This window comes from Neomonachus schauinslandi, chromosome 5 (assembly GCF_002201575.2).
Source record: "Neomonachus schauinslandi chromosome 5, ASM220157v2, whole genome shotgun sequence".
Classification (NCBI taxonomy): Eukaryota; Metazoa; Chordata; class Mammalia; order Carnivora; family Phocidae; genus Neomonachus; species Neomonachus schauinslandi.
The window spans coordinates 120,073,792-120,095,085 of record NC_058407.1 but is presented as its reverse complement, the minus strand read 5'-3'; the positions used below and the strand labels follow the sequence as shown (position 1 = coordinate 120,095,085).

Genomic DNA, 21,294 nt, shown 5'->3' with positions numbered 1-21,294 from the left:
TGGTTGGATAAAATATTCTGATGTGGTTTCAGAAGGGAACAGGTCCTCATTCTAGACTTCTAGTCCTTAAAGTGACCAAAAAGGGTTTTAGGTCCTAGATCCATAACTCCTGTATGAAAACACCTAAAATCTTCAAAGTCTTCAGTCTTTGCCTATTTGGGTGCTATCCTACCAGAGCTGCCAACAGTTTCATTAATATTTTGAAGGAGGTCATGGAAAAGCAAAATATTAACTTTATAAGGACAGGGAATTTACCTTATTCATCCCATTTCCCAGAAGACTGATGGCACATAGAGTCAATAAATGTTAGATTGATTAATTACTGGTTTACTAACTGGCTGGATTTGCCAGCTACACTATTTTCTTTCATTGTGAGATACAATACAACTACTCAGTCTTGCAATGTAGTCTGCTCTTGTTGTGCTGCTCCAGTGTGCAAGTTGACATCATCCAAGAAGACATTCAGTTTATGAGTTCCCTTAAAAAATTTCAGACACCTGTTGACATCAAATGGCAAACTGTTTCTTCCACAAGCAAAATATCTTCTGAAGCCAAAATATATACAGAGCCAGAACTCCTGCAATTCTTGTCATCCCACGTACCTTTTCTGTTTGTCAATAAACATTATTTCTACGTGTGCAGGTTGACCCTAAAGGCTTGGCTAGGAATCCTGAGAGAAGGCTTGCATTCTGTTGTCAAAGTTACCAAATTTATGAAGGCAAGAACCTTGAATCACAGCTTTTAAATAAGTTTCCATAAAAAAAAATGGGAATAATATAATATAATGTTCTTTACTACCCAGAAATAATTTGACTTTCCAGTGAATAAGTATTGAAATGCTTGATTGGATTTGGAAGAAAAATTTTACATATTTTGAAAGAAATTGAAAACCTATTTAGGGAAGAAAAAAAAATATGACAGGAGTTTATTTGTTCCTGAATTAGTTTCTGTGATGCAAAGTTTCTTCATGCAAGATAATATAACTTTCTATTAGAGTCCCTGTATTCACCATTATAGAAATTACTGAAAAGCCTTAAGATATTTTGCCTAAGCTATTACTCTGGAATGGAAAATTATATGTAAACAGCTATGCAGCATTTATAATACTCGAGTGAATACTGCTGCAGACTGGAGTTAATGCCATGCCTTGTCAGTATTTCTACAGAAATCACCAGACACAAACACTCCTTTGAACTTCTTTGAAGGTTACTAATCGTGAAACAATGTTAAAGTTAAAACATGGTTTGGAAATCCTTTTATCATTGACTTAGATACCATCAATGACTCAATTGGCAGTCTCAATACCAAAGACAGTCTCAATGACTTGAGAATAAAGGCGACTATATGACAGGAATCCATCCAAATTAATACTGGATAATTCTGGTGTGAGCCATAAGAGTGCTAATTCCATTTGCTATCACATAACTTTGTGAGTTAAGGTTTTTCCTGTTTCTGTCTGAATGAAAATATTAAAATTAATTCAGTGTGAAAGATAAATATTTCCTTGTAAAGATTAATTAATATTTTTAACTTGCCAGGCCAAATAATAGCAATCTTTCATTGAAATTTACTTTTGAGTGTAATTAAATTTTACTTTTATTTAATTGGAATATTTTAGATTCATCTCATCTTTTGTAGGAACTGACCATTAATTTTTACATTAAATGAGAGTGAAGAGATAATTTTTTACAAATATGTTTTTATGTGTTATCTAATGAAAGAAGTAATTCTCTAAATGGTAAAATGAATGGTATGTAAAATATTGTGGCTATGTAATACATAGTTTTCCTCAAAAAGGGAAGAAGCTAAAAACACTTAAACTTGGACTAGAAGGAAATTACCTCAGCACAATAAAGGCTATATACGAAAAACCTACAGCTAACATCATACTCAGTGGTGAAAAACTGAAAGATTTTCCTGTAAGAGCTGGAACAAGACAAAGATGCCATTTTTCATAACTTCTATCAACATAGTACTGGAAGTCTCAGCCAGAGCATTTTGGCAAGAAAATATTAAAATTGGAAATGAACAAGTGAAATCATCTGTTCACAGAAAATGTGATCTTAATGTAGACAACTCTAAAGATTCTTCCAAAACTAACCTGTTAGAACAAATTAAAAAATTTAGCAAGGTTGCAGGATATAAAATCAACACCCCAAAATCAGCTGTCTTTCTGTACACTAGCAATGAACAATCTGGAAAGGAAATTAAAAGAACAATTCCATTTACAGTAGCATCAAACAAAATAAAATACTTAGGAATCACCTCAATAGATACAGAAAAAGCACATGTCAAAATTCAACATCCATTCATGATAAAAACTCTTAACAAAATGGTTATAGAGGGAGTGTACATCAACATAATAAAGGCCATATATGACACCCCCCAGTTAACATCATACTTAATGGGGAAAAACTGAAAACTTTCCTTTTAAAATCAGGAAAGCTTTTCCACTAAGGCAAGTATTCCCACTCCTGCCACTTTTATTTAAAATAGTGCTGGAAGTACTGGCCACAGCAATGAGGCAAGAAAAAGAAATAATGGCATCTAAATTGGAAAGGAAGAACTAAGATTGTCACTACTTGCAGATGACATGATGCTGTATATAGAAAATCCTAAAGATTCCACAAAAAACTATTAGAACTACTAAGTGAATTATGTAAATTTGTAGAATACAAAATTAATATACAGAAATCTGTTGTGTTTCTACAAACTAATAACAAATTATCAGAAAGAGAAATTAAGAAAACAGTCCAGTTTACAATGGCATCAAAAAGAATAAAATACCTAAGAATAACAAAGGTGGTAGAAGACCTGCTCTGAAAGTATAGTATAAAACATTGATAAAGAAATTGAAGATTACACAAATAAATAGAAAGATATATTATGCTCATGGATTAGAAGAATTAACATGTTAAAATGTCCATACTACCCCAAGTAATTTACAGACTCAATGCAATCCTTATCAAAATACCAATGGCATTTTTCACAGAACTAGAACAAATAAACTTAAAATTTCTGTGGAACCACAGAAAAACCCAAACAGCCAAAGCAATCTTGAGAAAGAAGAACAAAGCTGGAGGTATCAGGCTCCCAGATCTCAAACTATACTACAAAGCTATTATAATCAAAACAGTATGGTACAAACACAAAAACAGACACATAAATCAATAGAAAGAATAGAGGGCCCAGAAATAAATGCACACTTATATGGTCAATTAGTAAATGACAAAGAAGGCAAGTATATACATTGAGGAAAGATATTTTCTTCAATAGATGGTGCTGGGAAAATTGGATTGCTATGTGCAAAAGAATTAAAATGGGCCTCTTTTGTATACCATATACAAAATTGAACTAAAAATGGATTAAAGGCTAAATGTAAGATCTGAAAAATCCTGGAAGAAAACATAGGCAGTAAGCTCTTTGACATGTCTTATAAATATTTTTTTTTGGATCTGTCTCCTTAGGCAGGGACAACAGAAGCAAAAATAAACAAATGGGACTACATCAAATGAAAAAACTTTTGCACTGTGAAGGAAACCATCAACATAATGAAAGAACAACTAACTGAATGGGAGAAGATATTCACAAATGATATATCTGATAGGGGTTAACATTCAAAATATATAAAGAACTCATACAACACAATATCAAAAAACAAAGAAACATTTCAATTAAGAAATGGGCAGAGGTTCTGAATGAACATTTTTCCAAAGAGGACATACATTTGGCCAATGGGTACATGAAAAGATGGTCAGCATCACTAATTATCAGGGAAATGCAAATCAAAACAACAATGAGATACCATCTCACACCTGTCAGAATGGTTATTATCATAATAAGTAACAAATGTTTGTGAGAATGTGTGTAAAAGGGAATCCTCCTACACTGTTGGTGGGAATGTAAATTGGTACAGTCACTGTGGAAAACAGTATGGAAGTTCCTCAAAAAGCTAAAAACAGAACTATCATATGATCCCCAAATTCCACTTCTAGGTAGTTATCTGAAGAAAATGAAAACACTAATTTGAAAAGATATATGCACCCCTATGTTCATCACAGCATAATTTACAATAGCCAAGATATAGAAGCCACCAGCAATAGATGAATGGATAAAAAAGATGTGGTGTATATATATACAATGAAATATTACTGAGCCATAAAAAAGAATGAAATCTTGCCATTTGTGATGACATGCATAAACCTAAAGGGTATTATGCTAAATTAAATAAATCAGACAGAGAAAGACAAATACCATATGATTTTACTTATATGTTGAATCTAAAAAGCAAAATAAGTGAATAAACAAAACGAAAACAGAAACAGACTTATAGGTATAGATGACAAGCTGATGGTTGCCAGAGGGGAGAGGAATGGGAAGATAGATGAAATGTGTGAGGGGGATTAAGAGGTACAGTCTTGGGAGGTGGTGGGGGGATGGGGTAATTGGATGACAGACATTAAGGAGGGCACTTGATATAATGAGCACTGGATGTTATATGGAATGGATGAATCACTAAACTCTACCCTGAAACTAATAATACACTAGATGTTAACTTACTTGAATTTAAATAAAAAAAGAGGTACAGTATACCAGTTAAAAAATAAATAAGACATGATGTAATATACTATGTTGCATAATATAGTCAATATATAATATTAGTCAATATATAATATTAACATAATATTATATTTATTTTTTATATATAGTCAATAATGTAAAAATTTTGTATGGTGACAGGTGGCAACGAGGCTTATTATGGTGATCATTTTGTAATGTGCATAAATATTGAATCACTATGTTGTACACCTAAAACTAATATAATATTGTATGTAAATTAACTTCAATAAAAATTACATTTCTTCTTCCTCTAAAAAATAAAACATAACCAAGGAGACAAAAGACATATACATAGAAAACTAAACATTGTTGCTGAAAGAAATTAAAGAAGACACAATGAAATGAAAAGACATCTCATGTTCATGGATTGGAAGAATCAATATTGTTTAGATGTCAGTATTACCAAAAGTGATGTACAGGGTCAATGTAATCCCTATCAAAATCCCGAGAATATTTTGTGCAGAAGTAGTACAATCCATTCTAGAATGCATATGGAATCTCAAGGGACCCCAAATAACCAAAAAAGTCTCAAAAAAGAACCAATTTATAGCCCTTATACTTCCTGACTTCAAAACTTATTACAAAGCTACGGTAATTAAAAGAGAGTGGCACTGACATAAAGACAGACACATAGGCCAATGGAATAGAATAGAGAGCCTAGAAATAAGCTTTCATATGTAGGCAAATGATTTTTGACAAGGGTGCCAAGACCATTCAGTGGAGAAGGAACAGCCTGTTCAACAAAAACTGTAAAAACTGTATATCTACAGGCAAAAAGATTAAAGTTGGATCCCTACCTTACACCATATACAAAATTAACTCAGAATGGATTGAAAACCTAAATGTAAGAGCTGAAACTGTAAAACTCTTAGAAGAAAACACAGAGGAAAAGCTTCACAATAGTGGATTTAGCAATGGCTTCTTGGATGACACCAAAACCATAGGTACCAAAAAACAAACAAACAAAAAAACTAGATAAATTAGAGTTCATCAAAATGAAAACTTTTGAATATCAAAGGACACTATCAGAATGAAAAGGCAATCCATTGAATAAGAGAAACTATTTGCAAATCACATATCTGATATGAGGTTGATATGCAGAATATATGAAGAACTCTCACAACAACAAAAAACAGACAACCTGATTTAAAAATGGACAAAAGATTTGAATAGAGTCTCCAAAGATGATATACAAATATGAGTAAGCACACGAAAAGATGTTCAACATCACTGATCATTAGGGAAAAGCAAATCAAAACCAGAATGAGATACCACCTCATACCCATTAGGATGGCTATTATAAGCAAACAAAACCCCAGGAAATAACAGTTGTTGGCAAAGATGTTGAAATATTGGAACACTTGTGCAATTGTGGTGGGAATGTAAAATCTTTTAGCTTTTCTGTGAAATGGCATGGCAATTCCTCAAATAATTAAAAATAGAATTATCCACATGACACAATAATTCTATGTCTGGAGATACATCCAAAAGAAATGAAAGCAGGGACTCTTACAGATATTTGTACACCAGTGTTCATAGCAGCATTATTCCCAATAGCCAAAAGGTGGAAGCAACCCAAATGTCCTTTCAGATGAATGGGTAAACAAAATGTGGTATATACATGCAATGGAATATTATTCAGTATCAAAATGGAAACAAATTCTGATATATGCTGCAACATGGGTGAAGTTTGAGGACATAATACTAAGTGAAATAAACAAGTAACAAAAGGACAAATATTGGGATTCCACTTACATGAGGTATGTAGAGTAGTCAAATCCATAGTGACAGAAAAGAATGGTGGGTGTCAGTAGAATGGTGGGCTGGAGGGAAGAGAGAATGGGAAGTTAGTGTTTAATGGATATGGAGTTTCAGTTGGAAAAAACAAAAAGCTCTGGGGTTGGATGGTGGTGATGGTTGCATAACAACGTGAATGTATTTAATACCAGAGAACGGTATACTTAAAAATGGTTAAAAGATAAATTTTATGTCATGTGTATTTTGCCACAATTTTTTAGAAAGAGCAGGACTCATCATTAAGACTACAACTGGGCCTCAAAGATCTTTTAAGAGGAAGAGAGAAATGCATTATTAATATAGGCCCAGGCAATATTGTGAGATGTGGTTTACTTTTACTATCTTCTGCCTCTCCCTTTCTAGATTTTTTCATAATTCTTGTATTTTCTCTGTCTTCTAAGAACTTTATATTGTGACCATCTACCCATACCATACTTAATTCTGAGTTGTGCACCAATTTCTTCACCATCACCACTATTTAAAGGTTTATTCTCTTCCTACTCATTTTCTCAAAAGTATGCCCTAAGTTAACCATCACTTGGAGATATAATTTGATATTTGTCTTCCCATGAAGGTGTTAATGATTAAATCTAAGAGGAACTCTTCAGTGAATTTTATTTTATTTTATTTTTATTTTTATTTTTTATTTTTTTTTTTTAAAGATTTTATTTATTTATTTGAGACAGAGAGAATGAGAGACAGAGAGCATGAGAGGGAGGAGGGTCAGAGGGAGAAGCAGACTCCCCGCCGAGCAGGGAGCCCGATGCGGGACTCGATCCCGGGACTCCAGGATCATGACCTGAGCCGAAGGCAGTCGCTTAACCAACTGAGCCACCCAGGCACCCTCTTCAGTGAATTTTAAATGAGAGAGTCGGGCACTGTGGAAGACAATTCGGGGGATAATTGGGCCTTCCAAGCAACCTCAGATCACATCATGGAGACACCCTCCCTCTTTGATTATAGTACATCCCACCTTTGGGATCACAAAATTGGAGAAATGAGTTCCACACATTCCAAAAGCCCAGGAATATGGATTCTACTGATAAGTTCCTGCACACTGCTCCTCACTGTTCCATATCCTGTTGAACTGTGGCCTTACTCAACCCAATTTAGTGATGGCTATGGTAGCAGAACGCTCTATGCAGGCAGATTTTAGCATAGCAAATAGTTTCAGATTTGGATGTAGACTTGTGGCATATGGAATTAAGAGGCAAATCAGCGACAGTGCAAGAAACATGGTTCAAATGGTTTAAAGTATACAACTCTCTGTTGGGGGAAAATAAATGGAAAATTTTCAGATGCAAATTTTGAATAATCCAGCAGTTATTAGAAGTTTGTGATTTTTACAAGAAGTACTTGAAAATGTATGCTCATTAGATTCATTTTATAACAAAAAGAACCCCTGTTGAGATTATTCAGAAGGAAAAAAATGTTCTATTTAGCTATTTTTCTAGTTTTAACACTTCCAGAAATCATTATGATTATCTTTCTGTATTAAAAAGAACAAAACATCATGAACAGAAGTCAACTAAGTAACTGTAATGCAACGTGATTTCTTGGCATTTAAAAAATGTTGACACTTATGTGAGAATGTATGTATATTTCATACACATGGTTGCTGAAATATGGTGGTAAAAATAGTTTAGAATATTTTATAATTACAAATAGATTGTTGTAAAAATTGCTAGGAACTACAGGAAACTTGAAAATCTATTTATGCAGATACATGCATAGCTAATTGAATGACACACACACATATATATACAAATAATTATATATAATTTTGTTCATTTTTTTTTTTGTTCAACCAGATTCTCTGGATCACGGGAGGTCCATGAGGTAATAATTGGGATATTCCAGCTATTCTAAATATTTCAAAGGCCTTATGGCAATTGTAAAGTTAGCCATGGTGTGATTCCCAGACTATTCAAATTTCTTAGCTTTTGGATAGAATGACGTCAATTCAGTCTGGAAATACTGGTTCCTTCGGGCTGACTAGAACTTCTAACTCTAGGGTTTTTTTTTTTTTTTTAAGATTTTATTTATTTATTTGACAGAGAGATACACAGTGAGAGAGGGAACACAAGCAGGGGGAGTGGGAGAGGGAGAAGCAGGTTTCCCGCTGAGCAGGGAGCCCGATGTGGGGCTTGATCTCAGGACCCTGGGACCATGACCTGAGCCGAAGGCAGATGCTTAACCATCTGAGCCACCCAGGTGCCCCCTAACTCTAGGTTTTTGATCAAAATAGGAGAGTGGACTAATAATTAGGCCTCAGAACAGAGCTTTACGAGCTCATGTTCTGAAGTCAGAAAGACCTTGGTTTTTTTTTTAATTTTTTTATTGTTATTTTAATCCCCATACATTACATCATTAGTTTTAGATGTAGTGTTCCATGATTCATTGTTTGTGCATAACACCCAGTGCTACATGCAGAACGTGCCCTCTTTAATACCCATCACCAGGCTAACCCATCCTCCCACCCCCATCCTCTCTAGAACCCTCAGTTTGTTTTTCAGAGTCCATCGTCTCTCATGGTTCGTCTACCCCTCCGATTTCCCCCCCTTCATTCTTCCTCTCCTGCTATCTTCTTCTTCTTCTTTTTTTTTCTTAACATATATTGCATTATTTATTTCAGAGGTACAGATCTGAGATTCAACAGTCTTGCACAATTCACAGCGCTTACCAGAGCACATACCCTCCCCAATGTCCATCACCCAGTCACCCCATCCCTCCCATCCCACCCCCAACTCCAGCAACCCTCAGTTTGTTTCCTGAGATTACGAATTCCTCCTATCAGTGAGGTCATATGATACATGAGAAAGACCTTGGTTCTAATCTTAGCCCCAGCACTCACTAGCTGGTCTATCTTGGGTGAGTTACTTTATGTCTGTAACACATGGTCTAAACTGCTTCATTTTTTAAAAAAAGGATTTTGTTTATTTATTTATTTATTTGAGAGAGAGAGAGAGAGAGAGAGAGAGAGAGTATGAGGGGGGAGGGGCAGCGGGAGAAGCAGACTCCCTGTTGAACAGGGAGCTCGAGGTGGGGCTCAATCCCAGGACCCCAGGATCATGACCTGAGCTGAAGGCAGACAGTTAACTGACTGAGCCACCCAGTTGCCCCAGCTTCTTCACTTTTAAAATGGAAAAAAATGCCTGATTCATATGGTGGTTGTAAGGAATAAATAAAAAACTGCAAGTAGAACGCCTAGCACAGAACAAACTACCTTGATAAATTGTAGCTATTAAGATTCCTGTTATTACAGAATACAGCTGGTCTATGAGATCTTTCAAAATAAGGAATCTAGGAGTAAAATAAATGAAATAGACCATTGGTAATAAAGCGAGTTTACTTGTCATTCAAAAGTGATATTTCTAAATCAGCTTTCAGTACTCATATGTATGATCTCAAGAACATGCATCCGATATATCATTATTAAATAATATTTTGTCCAAAATGTGCTTAAGTAAAAATTATGATTTCGTGACTGGGTTGCCAGATGCTGCCTAACCATTCACCAGCATATTTACTCCCACGGTGGCTAATGCAACCAGTCAGGGCAAGAACAAACTTGTCAAAGGAGAATCTCCATGGTTGTTAAGAACTATAACCCAGCAGGGGTTATTGTGGTCGAGATAACCTATTTTTTAGAGAGTTGATATTTACAGATGTTGGATAATGAAATAAAGCCCGACTTGGTGGTTATTATGAACAACCAAATGTCCAAATCCTTCAGCTTCTGCCAAACCGCTCAGATCAGTTAAACCTGGGGAAAAGACAAAAAGAGCCAGAAATTGCCTTTGTTATGATAAAAGCACCAAGAATTCCAAGAACTTGATACTCAACAGGAAGGTGCTATATTTAATTCCAGGGTTGCATCACAGCCACGGATGGTCGATCTTTAGTCAGAAGGTCCTTGGTGATGTGTTTGCCCACACCTGAGATTCTGATATGCCTGGAAGGCTGAAATATCGAGGTGGACCTGAAGATATAATTAATAATAATTCCTCATGTTTTATAGTTCTAAGAGTTGTATTTTATATAAATTATGTCATTCGATTCTTATAGCAGTCATTTGAGGGAGAGAGGGCAGGATGTCATTATTCTAATCTTATAAGGGAAGAAAAGGGCTTGCTATAGTTAAATGGTTTAACTAAAGCACTCGGGTAATAGACAAAACCAGGATTAGGTCCTCTGTCTTCTGACCTCACGTGACCTTCTTTCTGTTTGACCACACTGGTTTTGTGTGTAGTGATTTATTAGAATATCATCTGCAAAAAAGCTTTGCATTAATAAAGTAGACTTAAAATGTGGAAAATAGTCCTTATATTAATCTACATTTGCTGTCTGTTGCTAAGCTTTTTTTTTTCTCTACTCTTGTCTGATTTCTTAAGAAGCCAAATGGGGTTGTGAAAGCTAATTTCTTTATTTTCTCATTAGGCTCCAGTTATGAAAGATGTGATTTTGAAAATGGGCTCTGTAGTATGACACAAGATCATAGTCTGCAACTTGTTTGGACAAAGAGAAGTGGGATGACTGGTCTCTCACCTCCATTTTATGATCACAACGGTGATATGTCTGGTAAATGCTTTGAATTTCTTTCTTTTTTTCTTGTCAAGTGGTTGATTATCAGTAGAATATTGGCCGATATTTAGATATCAATTATTATAATGTCTAACTCTATGCCTTCTTTAACCATTTTCAGGATGTTTATGATACAAAATATCACAATGGAGTCTCATAGTTGCATTCCTGGGATCCTGAAGGTCTACCTAGACAATGATTGGGATTTTCTAGCTGTTTTGACTCTTTATGGAAAATGAAAAATTTAACATGATAATGCTACATAGGTTAATTCATCAAATTACTTTGCTCTTGGCTATACTGATTTCAGCTCTAACACTTGTTTTCTCAGGCTATCTAGGAGGCTCTGATGGGCTGCTCATTAGCCTCTGAGGTGGCTCTGGAGCCAGACTTTTATTCATTTCTTTATTTGATAACTAATGAACTTAATTCATTCATCATTTTGTACCAGGTGATTAAGATATTTTATTTTATTTTATTATTTTTTTTAAAGATTTTATTTATTTATTTCACAGAGAGAGACATAGCGAGAGAGGGAACACAAGCAGGGGGAGTGGGAGAGGGAGAAGCAGGCTTCCCGCTGAGCAGGGAGGCCGATGCGGGGCTCGATCCCAGGACCCTGAGATCATGACCTGAGCTGAAGGCTGAGCCACCCAGGCACCCCGTGATTAAGATATTTTAGTGAGCAAAAATCAACTCTATGCCTTCCCTCATTTGATGGACTTACACATGATATGAAAAGAGGTAGTATATTGCCTGGCATTACTAATTGAAGGCTGGAGATTTTTTATAAAGGTGATGTTTCTCTCATAACAATAAGGAAAAAAAAAGTAAAAAGTATAAGACTTTCTTAGATCAGTGTTTATACTAATACTATACTAATACTAAACTTCTCAAATACAAGGAGAAAAATCACTCTAAATAAGTGATGTATAAATGTAATATTTTACACTGTTCATCTTTATGATTCTCAGGTACAACAAACTGAGGGTTGCTGAAGAGGAGGTGGGTGGACGGATGGCATAACTGGGTGATGGGCATTAGGGAGGGCACTTGATGTAATGAGCACTGGGTGTGATATGCAACTGATGAATCACTAAATTCTCCCCCTGAAACTAATTATACAGTATGTTAATTAAATGGAGTTTAAAGAATTCAAAGTTTATTTTATTATGTTATGTTAATCACCATACATTACATCATTAGTTTTAGATGTAGTGTTCCGTGACTCATTGTTTGCATATAACACCCAGTGCTCCATTCAATACATGCCTTCTTTAATACCCATCACCTGGCTAACCCATCCCCCCACCCCCCTCCCCTCTAGAGCCCTCAGTTTGTTTCTCAGAGTCCATAGTCTCTCATGGTTCGTCCCACCTCCAATTTCCCCCCCTTCATTTTTCCCTTCCTGCTATCTTCTTCTTTTTTTTTTTTTTTTAACATATAATGTATTATTTGTTTCAGAGGTACAAGTCTGTGATTCAACAGTCTTACACAATTCACAACACTCAACATAGGATATACTCTCCCCAATGTCTATCACCCAGCCACCCCATCCCTCCCACCCCACACCACTCTAGCGACCCTCAGTTTGTTTCCTGAGATTAAGAATTCCTCATTTCAGTGAGATCATATGATACATGTCTTTCTCTGATTGACTTATTTCACTCAACATAATACCCTCCAGTTCCATCCATGTCGTTGCAAATGGCAAGATTTCATTCCTTTTGATGGCTGCATAATATTCCATTGTATATATATACCACCTCTTCTTTATCCATTCATCTGTCGATGGACATCTTGGCTCTTTCCACAGTTTGGCTATTGTGGACATTGCTGCTATAAACATCGGGGTGCATGTACCCCTTCGGATCCCTACATTTGTATCTTTGGGGTAAATACCCAGTAGTGCAATTGCTGGATCATATGGTAGCTCTATTTTCAACTTTTTGAGGAACCTCCATACAGTTTTCCAGAGTGGCTGCACCAGCTTGCATTTGCCCTAACAGTGTAGGAGGGTTCCCCTTTCTCCGCATCCCTGCCAACATCTGTCATTTCCTGACTTGTTAATTTTGTGGCTAGGACTTCTAATACTATGTTGAATAGCAGTGGTGATAGTGGATATCCCTGCCATGTTCCTGACCTTAGGAGGAAAGATCTCAGTTTTTCCCCATTGAGAATGATATTCGCTGTGGGTTTGTGATAGATGGCTTTTATGATATTGAGGTATGGACCCTCTCTCCCTCTACTCTGAAGAGGTTTGATCAAGAAAGGATGCTCTACTTTGTCAAATGCTTTTTCTGCATCTATAGAAGAGGATCATATGGTTCTTGTTTTTTCTTTTATTATTGTATTGTATCACATTGATTGATTTGTGGATGTTGAACCAACCTTGCAGCCCAGGGATAAATCCCACTTGGTCGTGGTGAGTAATCCTTTGAATGTGCTGTTGGATCCTATTGGCTAGTATTTTGGTGAGAATTTTTGCATCCATGTTCATCAGGGATATTGGTCTGTAATTCTCCTTTTTGATGGGGTCTTTGGTTTTGGGTTCAAGGTAATGGTGGCCTCATAAAATGAGTTTGGAAGTTTTCCTTCCATTTCTATTTTTGGAACAGTTTCAGAAGAATAGGTATTAATTCTTCTTGAAATGTTTGGTAGAATTCCCCTGGGAAGCCATCTGGCCCTGGGCTTTTGTTTGTTGGGAGATTTTTGATGACTGCTTCAATTTCCTTAGTGGTTATAGGTCTGTTCAGGTTTTCTATTTCTTCCTGGTTCAGTTTTGGTAGTTGATACATCTCTAGGAATGCATCCATTTCTTCCAGATTATCTAATTTGCTGGCATAGAGTTGCTCATAATATGTTCTTATAATTGTTTGTACTTCTTTGGTGTTGGTTCTGATCTCTCCTCTTTCATTCATGATTTTATTTATTTGGGTCATCTCTTTTTGATAAGTCTAGCCAGGGGTTTATCAATCTTGTTAATTCTTTCAAAGAACCAGCTCCTAGTTTTGTTGATCTGTTCTAGTGTTGTTTTGGTTTCTATTTCTGCTCTGATCTTTATTATTTCTCTTCTCCTGCTGGGTTTAGGCTTTATTTGCTGTTCTTTCTCCAGCTCCTTTAGGTGTAGGGTTAGGTTGTGTATTTGAGACCTTTCTTGTTTCTTGAGAAAGGCTTGTGTTGCTATATACTTTCCTCTTAGGACTGCCTTTGCTGCATCCCAAAGATTTTGAACAGTTGTGTTTTCATTTTCATTGGTTTCCATGAATTTTTAAGTTCTTCTTTAATTTCCTGGTTGACCCATTCATTCTTCAGTAGGATGCTCTTTAACCTCCATGTATTTGAGTTCTTTCCAACTTTCCTCTTGTGATTGTGTTCTAGTTTCAAAGCATTGTGGTCTGAAAATAGGCAGGGAATGATCCCAATCTTTTGGTACTGGTTGAGACCTGATTTGTGACCTAGGATGTGATGTATTCTGGAGAATGTTCCATGGGCACTAGAGAAGAATGTGTTTTCTGTTGCTTTGGGATGGAATGTTCTGAATATATCTGTGAAGTCCATTTGGTCCAGTGTGTCATTGAAAGTCTTTACTTCCTTTTTGATCTTTTGCTTAGATGATCTGTCCATTTCAGTGAGGGGGGTGTTAAAGTCCCCCACTATTATTGTATTGTTGTCGATGTGTTTCTTTGCTTTTGTTATTAACTGGCTATGTAATTGGCTGCTCCCATGTTAGGGGCATAGATATTTACAGTTGTTAGATCTTCTTGTTGGATAGACCCTTTAAGTAGGATATAGTGTCCTTCCTCATCTCTTATTATAGTCTTTGGTTTAAAATCTAATTTGTCTGATCTGAGGATTGCGACCCCAGCTTTCTTTTGGTGTCCATTAGCATGTTAAATGGTTTTCCACCCCCTCACTTTCAATCTGGGGGTGTCTTTGGGTCTAAAATGAGTCTCTTGCAGACAGCATATAGATGGGTCTTGTTTCTTTATCCACCCTGATAGCATGTGTCTTTTGATTGGGGTTTCTATTTCTGGCACCCGACTGGGTGTGGAGTCTCCAAACCCAGCAGATCCTTATGGTGCGCTCCCACGCTGCTCCTCCCGGGGGAGGAAGGGGAGTCTCCCCGGATCTGCCGCTTGTTGGGTCCCTGCTGGAGGAGCAGTGGCCCGACTGTGCCACGGATCACAGTTTATGGCAACCCTGAGCTGAGAGCCCGCGCCTTGGCTCCGTCTCTGCAGCCAGCTTCCCTGCTCCAATACCTGGGAGCTCTGCCGCACTCAGGCACCCCCAGTCTTTCTGTGACCCTGAGGGTCGTGAGACCACACTGTCCCGCGAGGGTTCCACCCCCCACTTAGCCACTGGAGCTACATCCCTCGGCGGAGCCCACTTCTAAAAGTTCCGATTTTGTGCTCCTCGGGTCTATCACTTGCCGGTAATGGCTGGTGGAAGCCCCCTCCCCCATGGTCTATCCTTCCGAATATCACCTTGGATTCACTTCTCTGCATGTCCTACCTTCCAGAAAGTGGTCGCTTTTCTGTTCAGAGCAGTGCTGCTATTCTTTTCTTAGATCTGTTGAGTTTGTAGGTGTTCAGAATGGTTTGATCCCTATCTAGCTGAATTCCTGGGACCAGACGAAATTTAGGTCTCCTACTCCTCCACCATCTTGCTCCTCCCCTGGATTTAAAATTTTTTTTAATGGAATTAAAATAAAACTTTATCAAACACCTAAAAAAAAAGGTGACATTTCTCTCAAATAAATACAACCTAATTTTAAATGCGAGTATTTTCCCTAGAGATAATTTAAAGGAAGTCAATATTGAGATATCAGGTGTTAATTGTTTGGAAATGTTTGCATAAAACCTACAGATGTGGATTAGGATCCTGGCTCCATCACTTACTAGGTGTGTGATCTTGAGCAATTTACTTTTTTTAAGCCACAGTTTCTCAACTCTGAGAGGTGGAATGATAATAGTTCATAGGTAGTTGATGTAAGAGCTAAATGAGATTTGTGGGTATAACTTGCCATAAAACATCTGACATTCAAGAAAATTTGATATTTAGTACATTTCTGGATAATTTTGGTGTTCCTAACTCCAGCTTCTAGGTAAGTGAACTGAAGTTTGTTAATTTGTTTGGCTTTGATGGCAAAAATACTTTTTATTTATTTATTTATTTATTAAATTTTATTTTAGTATGTTATGTTAGTCACCATACAATAAATCATTAGTTTTTGATGTAGTGATCCATGATTAAAAATACTTTTTAAAAGGAATCTTTGACAGTTGTTAAGAATAAGCTAACTTTATCACAAACAAGGAATCAGCTTTTCAAACAGGACCAACAACTTGCTGCAATACAGATAATTTTTATGATGTGTTCAGTTGGGTCAAATGGTGATGATATCGAATCTGGTTCCCATCTTTTAGTCATTACAATACCTTGCAAAGTTTTTGATTCTATATATATCTTGTTAGAACCTCCCCACTGCTTCTATCTTATACTTAAAGACTTCACAGCATGCATTTACTTATCCTAGGCTGCTTCTTGGGCAGAATACCTGAAATTTTCTCCATTTGTTGCATGTGGCTCTTTTTCTATGCCTTTTGTGTGCCTCCTCATCTTCGAGTTAGACAATCAGAATCCTTATCATTGTGCTTCCTGCTTCCCTCTTTCCTCCCTCCTCCCTCTCTTCCCTCTTTCTTTTCTTTCTTCCTACTTTTTTCTCATTTTGTCATGCTGATTTTTTTGATAGCCAGTCAAGAAATAAAATGGGGGCAATTACATCAAATTTGAGATGTTTTATCGGCCGATACCATTGTAGCTACATCACTTGGTTTGAATTCAGATCTCTGGAATCAAACTAGATGGGTTTGAACCCTGGCTGTCAACCTGCTGTCTGTGTGGTTTCAGTTTCCTCATCTGTAAAGTGGGAATAAGACAAGCCTCATAGGGAGAAGGGGGCAAAATATTGCCTGCCGTAATTATTGAAGGCTGGTGATTTTAATAATAGAAATGCATCTCTTGTAACTACAATTAAATGTTAACATATGAGTATTTCCCTAGATATAATTTTAAATAAGCCAATGTTCTGCCTTTAGATATTAGCTGTGTGAAAATGTTTATAGAAAAATCATCTGGTTGGAATCTTGTCTCCATTCAAAAATCCTTATTTCATGAGTATTAATAAAATTTTTGATTAACTTACTCTTGAAATAATTTGCTAGTACTCCAACATAATATTTTCCATCATGTAATCAATGCCTGGAGAAGTTTTCAGAGCTAAGTTTGAAAATCTATTAGAACATTAAAAACATCACTGTGTCAATATTTGAAGTCTACTAAAGCTTGGAGCAGAGTGATTAAAATATAATATTGATTCTTAAAAAGTATATAGCATTGCATTTAGATGAAAAGGTATCGTTACAAAAATTCAATTATGTCTTTGCAACAATGGTAAAACTTTATATTTAAAAAAATAATGGAATATGAGTTTTTCTTATAACGCTTATCAGAATATCAAGTTTTAAATAATTCTAGAGTTCAGGGGATATTAACGGAGATACATGAGGATTTTAAAATGTGTAATTCACTATAAATGTAAAATGTATAGGTTATCAGAGATGAAAAATACTTGGGGCACCTGGGTGGCTCAGTTGGTTAAGTGTCTGCCTTTGGCTCAGGTCATGATCCCAGGGTCCTGGGATCGAGCCCCTCATCAGGCTCCCTGCTCAGCGGAGAGCCTGCTTCTCCCTCTCCCTCTGCTGCTCCCCCTGCTTGTTCTCTCTCTCTCTGCCAAATAAGTAAGTAAAAAATCTTTAAGAAATAATAATTTATTTGAAAAGTTAGCATTTCCCTCTATATTTCAGATTATTTTTCTTATTTGGGTATTTAAAATCAGGTTTAAATGGAAATATTAGAACTCATGTTATTTTGACCAATTATTAAATTAGATCTAAAATCCATATATTATATTATGACACACACAAACTATTAAACATCATCCAGTCTTTTAATTTTATTCTAGAGAGTGTGATGATCTTAGCCTAGGACTGAAGGCCCTTTGCTATTCTCAGTGGCCACACCTGCAGTGACCCATTGCTGGGGCATTTCTTCGGTTGTGTGGGATTGCTGGGTAGCACATAATAGCTTTGAAAGTTTCATTTACACTGTTCCTTTTTTTTTTTTTTTAAGATTTTACTTATTTATTTGAGAGAGAGAGACTGCAGAGAGAGAGAGAGAGCATGAGTAGGGGGCTGGGAGGAAAAATAGAGGGAGAGGGAGAAGCAGGCTCCCCACTGAGCAGGGAGTCCCATGGGGGCTCAATCCCAGGACCCTGGGATCATGACCTGAGCCGAAGGCAGATGCTTAACCAACTGAGCCACCCAGGCACCCCTCATTTACACTGTGTTTCTTAATTCATGGCCATAATAACTCTGTTTTGTCTAGTAAGCTATAAGCAGGGTCTGTGTGCCCAGTTATTTCTTATTTGTATAGTTCCCCCCCCCAGTTTATTACAATTTTTTCAATCATATGGAAAGCTTCAAAAAATTTTTACTGTGAATAGCCATATACCCACCACTTAAGTTTTACAACCAAAATTACTGTATTTGTTTTATGAAATATCTATCCATCTACTGATCCCTTTCCCCATCTATCAATCCATTATATTTTCAATGCATTCCAAAGAAATTGCAGAAATCACTTTACCCCAAGTACATTAGCATGGTATCACCTAGACGTAGGGGTCAACAAACCATGGCCTGTGATCATTTTCCTGTTTTTGTAAATAAAGTTTTATTGCAACACAGCCCCACCCACTCATTCACAAAGTGCCCATGTCTGCTTTTGTGCCTTGGAGTTGTGTCACTGTGACAGAAACCATACGGTCCACCAAGCCTAAACTATTTGGCCTTTTAAGAAAAAGTGCATTTGCCCCTGTTAGAATTCAATATTCATTACAATTATTTAAAAAAAAATTTTTTTTAAAGATTTTATTTATTTATTTGAGAGAGAGAGAATGAGAGACAGCATGAGAGAGAGGAGGGTCAAAGGGAGAAGCAGACTCCCTGCCGAGCAGGGAGCCCGATGCGGGACTCGATCCAGGGACTCCAGGATCATGACCTGAGCCGAAGGCAGTCGCTTGACCAACTGAGCCAGCCAGGCGCCCATTTTTTAAAATTTTGAGGTAAAATTTACATTACGTGAAAACACCAATCGTAAGTGTACTATTTGATAAATTCTGACAAATGCATTCACCTGTGCAACCTGAACACTTAACAAAATGTAGAACATTATTGTCAAGCCAGAAAGTTCACTCATATAACTTCCTAACCAATCCTTGCTCCTACCCTCCACTCCCAAGACCAAGACAATGACCATTTAAATTTCTTCCCTCATGGATTTGTCTTTCCTGTTCGAGAACTTCATGTACATGAACCCATACAGTGTATACACTTTGTGCAAGGCTTTGTTCACTTAGCATAATGCTTCAGATTCATCCATGTTGTAGCATGTATCATGAGTTCTTTCCTTTTTATTACTGAATAGTGTGCAATTGTATGAGATTATCCATCCATTCTCCTATTGATGGACACCTCTGTTTTTTTTCCTCTTATGGAATGTCATGCTATAAACATTCATATAAAAATAAGTCTTTGTTTCCTGATTTTTTTTTTTTTAAGATTTTATTTATTTGACGGAGAGAGCACAAGCAGAGGGAGAGAAAGGGAGAAGCAGGTTCCCTGCTGAGCAAGGAGCCCGATGTGGGACTCAATCCCAGGACCCTGGGATCATGACCTGGGCTGTAGGCAGCCGCTTAACCGACTGAGCCACCCAGGCGTCCCAGTGTCCTGATGTTTTTAATTCTCTTGGGTGAATATCTAGAAGTGAGATGCTGTGTCAGTGAATGTTCAGTTTTATGAGAACTGCAACAAGGGCTTTTTCTAAGATGTTTATAATTTGTTTTGTCTAAGTGGATGGTTAACTTGCTTAGACTCAAATTGAAACCTCTGTTTTGTTTGTTGTCGTCAGAAGTTCAAATATCATTTCAGTTCTTTTAACCTTTACTAGATGTGCTCCCTGCCTACACATGCATGTTTTAATTTTAGCCTGGGATTTGAGTAGTTTATTCACGAAACATAAGCCACCTCTTCTTCTGGCTCTCTTCTTTCTAGAATCCTTCCCTTTATTTATGGTGGACCTGGCTGGCCTAGTTTCCTTTCTTTGATTCTTCCAGCCAAGGAGACAGCAGCTTTTCTATCAGAATTTTAGTCACACGCACCAGCTACAACCACAACCTAACCTCAGGCCAAAGTCTGAAGGAATCTAACGTGTTCTGATCCCTTTCTCCCAAGTTTCTGTTCCCATAAAAATATGCCTCTTTGGTTTATCTTTTCTTGAGGTCTTAACTTCTAGGGTTTTTTTTTTTTTGTATAAGTATTATATTTATCACTGGACATTCTCATATCAGCATGCCCGTAAACTGCTCCATGCTGCCCTTTGTGATGGGCACTGGGAACCATAATGCATTTCTAAATACTTGGCAGGTGCATCATTTAGACATTGAGTTGTATTATTTTACTAATAATAAACAGCAAAAGACAAAAACTGGAAAAAAAAGTCTTACACTCACTGTCTAGATCAAGTTTTTGCAGCCTTTATAGTCTTAATATCTGTTTATTTTTATATCAGTGAAAAATTAATGTTCATTTATTCTTTTATATATTTATTATTTCAAAAAATTCTTATTGAGCATTTACATTGCTCCACATATTATCCTAGGATCTGCAAATATAAGAGTGAAGAAGAACAAAGTTCTTGTCCCCAGGGAAGTCACCATCTAGTGATGGAGACATAAACCTTATACCTTTTCTATTCCAGGAATCTGCATATTTTTTTCCTTCAGGGACCAGAGTATTAATAGTTTTGGCTTTTTAGATCATATAGTTTATGTCCCTACTACTCAACCCTGCCATTATGCTGTGGAAGTAGCCATAGACAATACATAAAGATTGAGCATGACTGTGTTACAATAAAACTATTTTTTTATTGATGGACTCTGGAATTTATAATTCATGTAATTTTAACATGTCAGCAAATATTATTCTTTTGAGCTTTTTCAACCATTTACACATGTAAAAACCCTTAGCTCTCAGGCCATTCAAAATCATGTGGCAGGTGGGATTTGTCTATGAGCCATAGTTTTCAGTCTCAAGTCTGTTCAAGAAACATTAATTGAGCATTTTTGCTTCTAACAATATGCACTGTTGGAGATATGTGAGTAGACCAAAT

General features: G+C 36.6%; 1 protein-coding gene across 1 annotated transcript in view; it reads left to right on the top strand.

Moving 5' to 3' along the window:
- Nucleotides 1–21,294, top strand: part of MALRD1 (MAM and LDL receptor class A domain containing 1) — a 794,826-nt gene that overhangs the window by 7,895 nt on the left and 765,637 nt on the right. The window contains exon 3 of the mRNA XM_044915239.1: nt 10,858–10,998. Within this exon, the coding sequence (XP_044771174.1) occupies nt 10,858–10,998 (141 nt within the window). The remainder of the gene's footprint in view (nt 1–10,857; nt 10,999–21,294) is intronic.